This window comes from Meleagris gallopavo, chromosome 3 (assembly GCF_000146605.3).
Source record: "Meleagris gallopavo isolate NT-WF06-2002-E0010 breed Aviagen turkey brand Nicholas breeding stock chromosome 3, Turkey_5.1, whole genome shotgun sequence".
NCBI lineage: Eukaryota > Metazoa > Chordata > Aves > Galliformes > Phasianidae > Meleagris > Meleagris gallopavo.
In genome coordinates this window covers 47114457-47122588 of record NC_015013.2, presented here as the reverse complement: position 1 = coordinate 47122588, position 8132 = coordinate 47114457, and the positions used below count along the sequence as shown (strand labels likewise).

The 8132-nt window shown below is 37.3% G+C and overlaps 1 protein-coding gene and 1 long non-coding RNA gene across 2 annotated transcripts in view; one reads left to right on the top strand and one right to left on the bottom strand.

Moving 5' to 3' along the window:
• The window catches only part of TYMS (thymidylate synthetase), an 8822-nt gene extending 3883 nt beyond the window's left edge, over positions 1 to 4939 (top strand). The window contains 4 exon segments of the mRNA XM_010708811.3: positions 1389 to 1490; positions 2659 to 2834; positions 3332 to 3403; positions 4298 to 4939. Of these exon segments, the coding sequence (XP_010707113.1) occupies positions 1389 to 1490; positions 2659 to 2834; positions 3332 to 3403; positions 4298 to 4435 (488 nt within the window). The 3' untranslated portion in view covers positions 4436 to 4939.
• A 1549-nt stretch (positions 4940 to 6488) lies between these two features.
• LOC109366750 overlaps positions 6489 to 8132 on the bottom strand; it is a 4263-nt gene continuing 2619 nt past the window's right edge. Inside the window, exon 3 of the long non-coding RNA XR_002113309.2 lies at positions 6489 to 7837. This is a non-coding gene — a long non-coding RNA (uncharacterized LOC109366750). The remainder of the gene's footprint in view (positions 7838 to 8132) is intronic.

Below are 8132 nucleotides of genomic sequence, written 5' to 3'. Positions count from 1 at the left end.
ATATATATATATACATATACATATAATATATATATGCATCTGGTGCATCTGGAAGAATACAATTTATTTTTTTCTCTTGTATTTTTTTGTCAATATGTTCTCAAAGTTGACATTAGTTACAGATACTGTACTTAATATTGGCATATTGACTACTGGCAGAGAACAGTTTTACCCTAACATAAGTGGTGCAAACAGTGAAATGTAAAAACTTAGTAAAACGTTTTAGCTTTCCTAACTTAAAAGATCTGAGTTACTGTATACTACAGAAAAATAAATGAGATAAATTTCCATTGCTAATGGATTTCATTATGTTGCACTACTAATGCATGATAATTAGCTTCAGGATCTAAAAAACCATTTGAAAAAGTTTCTGGCACAGTGCTGCTGGTATATTACCATGTTGTTTGCCAACCAGCTTGGGTCTCTATCACTGTAATTTGGTGTTGGGTTGCAAGAAGAGTTATTAGAAAAAATTAGTTGCCAGCCATGCTGATTCACTGGCATGAGTCAGAATAATGAAAAACAACTAATGATTCTTTTTATTCTGGTATGCATTCTGCTGTTAATTCCAGTGAATTTCTCTATAATTGACATCAAGCCTAAAGTCAGCCAGCAAGGGTCACTGGGTGGATTGTAATATCCTGTGCCTTCTGGCTCCGAGTGTTTCAGAAATTTAGTTTTCATAAATGACCTTGGTGAGTGCTAGATAGATGTATGTATTTACTTGTCAAAAGCTTTCTTCTTTTAAGCATTCAAAGAATGCACGGCATTCTGTGTTAGTGGTCTGGATGTGATTTTTGATTTTTTTTTTTTGTAGTAGGAGTACTATAGCACATAAATTTAAGTTGCAGACAAAGGCATGTTCTACAGAAACAGAAACAGAATGGGAGAATTACTTTAAAAAACATGCGAATGAAATGTTAATATCTGTTGCTCATTCCAATACAATTCCGTCCTTTTTAGGTATCATGAATGTCATATTCATCATCATAACACGTTTCGTACAATTAATATATTTGTATCACAACCTTTGTTTCCTGGGATGTAGTGTAAGTGCAGACTTCTAGTTTTTGATGCTTGGAAGAAAACTTTAGATAGGAATCGTCCAATTTCGGTGGATGCTAAAGGTAGTGGAAGCATTCAAAAGAGGTGTGCACACATTCTAATACAGTAATGAGAACTTCACAAGCCTTAGAGCAGCCAAAGAAAGACCAAGCATAACCTACGCTTGGTGAGTGCCAACAGATAAATTTAGTTGCCTTCAAAGTTTCAATAAAAGCTTCAGAGGCTGTCATTTGAATATTGCTTTCCAGTAGGGTGTGGGCTGGGCTTTAAAAATAGATAATGATTTGAATCTGACTTAGATCACATTTGGTATCTTTCTTCAGATTATTCCAACCAAGGAGTTGATCAGTTACAAAAAGTGATTGAGATGATCAAAACCAACCCAGATGACAGAAGAATCATCATGTGTGCTTGGAATCCCAAAGGTACTGAACCATGCACTTTAAGGGAATGTTATAAAATATATAAACTGTATTCTAAGTACTGTGTCAGCATCAGTTCCATTTTACTGCCTTTCCTTATTCTTTATAAAACTACCAGAAATGTATGTCACTGAGTGCAATTGGTCAGGGGTTGTCAGTTCTGTTTCTGCTTAATTCTTGTGCTCAAACCTCGAAACTTTTCAACTATTACTTCTGAGTTTTTATCTCCCTGTTAAAGTGAGGGACGTACATGGCTACCAGTGCCTTTTGACATACGATCTGTTCAGAGACAGAAGTTCTTATGTTAACAAGGTTAAAAAACAACAAAAATAAGTATACCAAAGCAATGTTGTTGTTGGATTTTTTTTTAGCCATATATTAAATAGTAAACTTAGAAAAAAACAGAGAACTTGAGAACAGAAGTGTTATTTTTATTGCAGGCATTCTTCTTGGGCCTGTTCACTTTTGTAGGATTATTTGTAAATAGGAGCTAGTGCTAGTGGTTGTTTTACTTTAGCAGCAGTAGATCCATACACTAAAAAAAAAAAATCCCCCAACATTTTCCTTTCGTATCTCTGAAAGGGGATTCTACATGCTGCTGCTGCTATTTTTAAGGCTAAACATCCTCACATACCAGGAGTGAGTTCAAGTTTTGCTTAAACTAGCTGTAAATTTACTGTCTTCACTTTAAGTGTAAACACTCATATTTTATTTTCTGAATTTATCAATGATTAGTCAGTTTAAAATCTCAACAAACAATAAGGTTACACTGCAGTGAGAAGTGAGTAAGATAAAGCAGTTGTAAGTTGCTTTAGGATGCATGCTTAATTTTGCTCTCAAAGTTTTCCTTTAGGGAAATAAATTGGCTCCCCTAGGTGAGTAAGGCTAAACTGCTGTGCAGCAGTTCTATAATCTGTTCTATAGAATATCTGTTTATGACTTTTCTGATCATACAGCCCAGGAGACAGCTTGTTGTGACCCAGTCCTAATTGCTTAGGCAGCAGGTGCTCTCTTGTTTAAAGAGAAGCAACAGAATGATAGCCGTATCAAGCTGCACTACCTGCCGTCTCTCTCACTGTGCTTGTTCAGTTTTTGCATTTTCTAAGTTTATGACACTAATGCAGTTTTGATTTCTCCTCCCCCCCCCTTCTTTCTGTATTGTAATTCTTAGATATTTCTCTGATGGCTTTGCCACCTTGCCATGCTCTTTGCCAGTTCTATGTTCTAAATGGTGAACTGTCTTGCCAACTGTATCAGAGGTCTGGAGATATGGGACTAGGAGTGCCTTTCAATATTGCCAGCTATTCGCTGCTCACATACATGATTGCCCACGTCACAGGGCTGAAGGTAGGCTATTTAACCATTTTATTTGATACTGTCTGAAGAGTGAGGGACTAAAAGGCTCTGGTGTCATGCTCAGGAGAAATCATAGAATCACAAGGTTGGAAAGGACCTACCAGATTATCTAGTCCAGCTGTCCTCCCATTACCATTGCTACCACAAGCCACTAAACCATGAAATGAGTGTACTGTTCAGGATCTTGCTTATATATGTATATATAAGCTAGATTGTTTAAGAATTGCCAAGTCATAGAAAGCCTGCAAACCTTACTTGGATGCTCTAGAAATGCTTTGGGGTTTATCTTGTGACTGACACCTTTGCTTGCACAATCTACATTGTTTAGCAGTGGCTAAAGTTGCTAGTTTGAAACAGCTTGAGCAAGTAATACATATGAGATGTGAAACAAGGCTGGATATCACTGCCACATCTGTTTCCAGTGGATGAGCAAATCAGTAGTGTCTGTTCAGTCACTGTAACTATCACGTATTCTCTTTTCTTTTCAGCCTGGAGAATTCATACACACCTTAGGAGATGCTCACATATATCTGAATCATGTGGAGCCTCTAAAAGTTCAAGTAAGTATACATTTTGTGTTCTTGTACTTTATTTTCCACAGTGCTCATCAAATATCAAATTGTCTCAGTACTGTGTGTACTGTTTTCCAGATGCTAATTTGCATGGCTTTTCTTTTCCACATTTCTGTCCTAAAAATTGCATTTCACAAACTGGTCTTTAACCTATATAGAATTTGTATTTATTCTTTTTTTGTAACAAACATGACTGAAATGAACATCTGTATGCTACTCCAGATCAAAACGGACTATTCTAGAACTAAGTTCAAGACCTTGAGTCCATACCCCTATTTTTGACTTCGTCATTACAAAACTTTAGAAAATCATTCTGCCCAAGAGGATAAACACAATAAAATGTCTTTTTAGGTATATCAGGAAAAGATAACTCATCAATTCAAATTAGTTAAATCAGTTTGCTCGGATAAGGCTCTATTTTCTTCAGGAAGTAATTTAGTGCAGGAGAAGAAAATAAGGATTTTAGTTGGATTGAGTATCCTCACCATTCATAGAGCTCAAAACCACCCAGAGAAGTAGCTATTGGATTGGGCTCTAATGTTCCTGTGAGAAATTGCAGCACATTTGATGCACATCTTCATCAGAATTTCCAATTTAGTTTTGTCTGGAAGGAATCTAATTTGCATCCACTAGAATAGCTCTGCAAACTCAGACTGCTCACAGTGCAGTTGGATGCTGCTGCACCTAATCAAAATACTAAAGTAGATTATGTCAAACCGTCTTGTAATTATTTTTTTTTTTATGCCTTCTTGGGAAAGAAGGAGAATCTACATGGGGAAATCTGAATTTAGATTAATGAGGTCTAATTTATAACACAAAGTCTCTGTCTCTTAAGTATTTATTACTTCTGTGCAATTAACATAGGACGTGCTTTTATTTTAGCTTCAAAGGGAGCCCAGACCTTTACCCAAACTCAAAATCCTTCGTAAGGTTGAAGACATCAGTGACTTTAAGGCAGAAGACTTTCAGATTGAAGATTATAACCCTCATCCACCAATTAAGATGGAGATGGCTGTTTAATGCTATTAAACATCTTCTATTAATAAGGAAATCTACCTAAGCTACTTTGCTTCTTCTGTACTTGAAGTTACAGGTTTTTTTAAGTATAATTCTAAAGGTATATGCCTTAGTATTGAAAAATAGATCAATGTTGCCTTCATTACTAAGTTGTAAGAACATGTACGTAGGCATGGAATTTACTGCTGTTTTTTTATATCTGCTATGAAGCAGAGTAGAATTCCTGGCTCGTCAGACAGTGAACTTGGATTATTTATTCCTCTCTAAATAACACATTTAGTATGCAAATGTTATCCCATTTTTACATTGTTTGAGAGATACTTTTCTACTGATTACTTCATTTGACTGTGGCTGTTTCAGTTACTATTCAGCTATTATTTCTGAGTTGTATTTGCTTATACGCTTTATTTAGTACTGAAAATAAGAATCTTTATGTACAACAGAAGATTCTTTCATAGAGGTCTTTAAAATACATTTGTTTAATAAAACTTTGTTTTTTAAAAAAATCTTTCGGAATCCATATTTAATTTTAATATGCTTGCAGTAAATAAGAGTTGGAAAGCAAAGGGGGCTACAGGAGAGCTAGGGAGGGACTTAGTGTAATGGCACGGAGTGACAGGACAGGGGAAATTGGCTTTAAAGTAGAGGAGGGTAGATTTAGAGTAGATAGTAGGAAGAAATTATTTACTGCGAGTGTGGTGAGACAACTGGAACAGGTTGCACAGTGAGGTTGTGGAAGCCTCCTCCCTGAATGGGGCTGTGAGCAACCTGATCTAGAGGGAGGTGTCTAGAAGGAAGCCTACAGCAGGGGTTTGGAACTAGATGATCTTAAGGGTCCCTTCCAATCCAAACCATTCTGATTCTAGGATTATGTTTTAGCAGTCCAATATATGCTACCACGGGCAAGAATTTCCTGCATCTCCTTACATGGACCAGTCAACTTCTACTATAAAACTAGTTGCATCTTTCTACCCTTATTTCCTACTGAAACTATGTTCAGGATATTAATACTAATCATTGTGTTTTGATTTCCAACGAGTATGACTAAGTGAACCTAAATTATTGCTGGTTTTGTCTCCAATGTAGCCAACCAAACAATTCCAGAAAGAGGATATCATTGCCTTTTTTAAGTGCATCAGATGTAAGCAAGCTACTGCTTCTCAGAGAGGTTCTCCTTATTTCTCCATCCTTCTTGAACAGAGATGAACAGACCATACGTGGAAGGATCAAACTGATTTTTTTTCCGAGGCTGCATTGTATGGATGCTCAGTACCCAACTTAAACAAACTTGGGCCTTTGCCTTCTTTCAAACTGCTGAACTCACAGATTCATTTAAGCAGTGTTCTTGTTACTAGGCCTAAAATCCACGTCACATGCTCTTCCCTGTAAATTTCATTCCAACCCTAATAATCCTACATTTAAAAGTCATCTAGTTAGGCTATTCAAGACTATCTCCATTAGTTAGGATGTCACCCATTTCATATCATGACCATACTCTTGTAAGTTAACAATTGTTGAGTATATTTACAGTCCTCTTAAAATACAGGGAAAGAGTTTAGGTTGCAAGTTCACTTAACCATGCTGTCTGCACTTAGCAAGTCAAGTTACTTTTGCTGGAAACCAATTTATGCAACACTTCAGATAAGATGGAATCTGCAGGGTGTTCTAGCAAGTGTAGCCAGAGGGAAAGCATAACAAAATGACTAATGGCTCGAGTGGAATGAATGAGTCTCAGTGAAATGAACCAGTACAAGAGAAGAAAGAATTAAGGAGAAGTTAGTCCAACTGGAAAGAGAAAAAAAAATAAAAATCTTTTAAGTACTACCTTTGTGAAAAATGGTGTATTCTTGCATGTGTATGTACGCACACAGCATGCTTTAACACAGTAACAGACCAGGTCTGGAAGAGCTACAGCTTTTCTGTGCAGGAATTAACTGAAATATCCCTTCATCAGGACAGTTTACTACCACTAGCAGTTGCTGAAATGATACACATACTTTTGAGTCCAAGACAGTTTATGCTGCTGCAGAGATGAAAAATATATAAGGCAGAAATGTTTTACTATGCAGGAGGCTTTAATGGGAATAAAATGTAAACACACTTTGAATTAATAAGCATTAGACTTCTATATTTTCAGGCCAAGAAAATGAATATTCAAAGAATCTGAATACATAGACTTAAACATAATGTACTCAAAGGATTTACAGGGCGTGAAGCTCGTTCACTGCTGGCAAAGAGGACTGGTATGACTGAAGGCTATACTTCAGAACACTGGTGTAGACAAAACACAGGACGTTGCTAGATCTCATGGGAATCCCTGAAAGGAACCCATAGGCCTTTTGAGAGAAGGATGTGTTCTTACACTTAGTTCCTGATAAATAAGCTTCTTACTCCTCATGCTTTCCAGCTGCTGACTTAAAGAGTTCTACAAGTGGCACTGAAAGTCTGTTTATTACAAGCTCTGCACATCCACAGCATTTCTGAGTCCTTGCCATTTGCCGTGTTAACTGCTACTCATTCTGCCTCAGAATCTGGACTTTTAAGTTCCTTTTTCCATTCTTGTCATTCATTTTCTGAATGCATCCTTCCATAATTTCTTTCCCCTTTCTTGGCCTTACAGTAATATCTGCAAGAACATTCATTTTCTAGTCAGATGAGAGGTCAAAAAAGAAGAAACTCTCTTGTCAGTCATCAAAATCCACGCTTAACTTCCCTTTGGAGCCCACAGTGACAACAACACATGCATGCTGGGAACACCAAGTGGCAGCATCCTTTTAAGAGGGAAAAAAAGACTGCCACCTCAGCCAGTTCTTACGGCAGCGTTTTGTATAGTTAGCATGCTTTCGGGATTTCTGGATGCTGAGATATCATCGAGTGTCATCAATTGCTGGACTAGTTCATGGAGACCAGCACTCTCAGCACGGGGGCAAATAGGAACTGAAAACAAAACAGAGCAATGTGTGGATTTACTTAAGTGAAGAACATGAGGGGAACGACTAAAAGGTAAAGATGAACAGCACTCCTATTCTTTCCTATTTTAATGCAACTCCTGACAAACTGTCACAGCAATTTCTGCTGGAGAAAAAGTGCCCAAGGCCAAAAGGTCAGAAGTCTTTTGGTGCAGCCCTATAGTCCGACATGAAACAAACAAAAATTACTGCACAGCATACAAGCTTACGCTTACAAGTCACTGGCACGACAGCTGAAGAAACTTAACAGGCCAGGATGGAAAGTAGGGAGAAATAGATTTTCTTACTACTGCTGCATTTTGAAGAGCCTTATTCTTCTTGGCAATCAGTGGCATAGACAAGGTTTCATTCACTCTTCCCTGCCTGCAGCTGACAGTTTGAAGATAACTGAAGGCTTTAGCTTGTAGAAGCTGTTTATAATCACTCTGTTGTAGCACTACAAGGGAAAAAATAACAAGGTCTGAAGTCTCCCAAATTAACGCAGCATAGGAGCTGCTAAAATTGCTGCTGGCAACTGATAACAAAACATTTGTACAGCATCCCGTCTGTGTGGTTCAGTAAAGCCAAATTATTTTATTACTCAATTTAAATGAAAGAGTGTGAGTATTTGGATGAAACAGTGTTCAAGGATGTTACCAATCCTTGAAAGAGCCACATTATGCTTGTAAGCTATTAAGAGAGCCATAACTGACACAAGTGGATGACATGAGCTAGTTACACATATACAGATA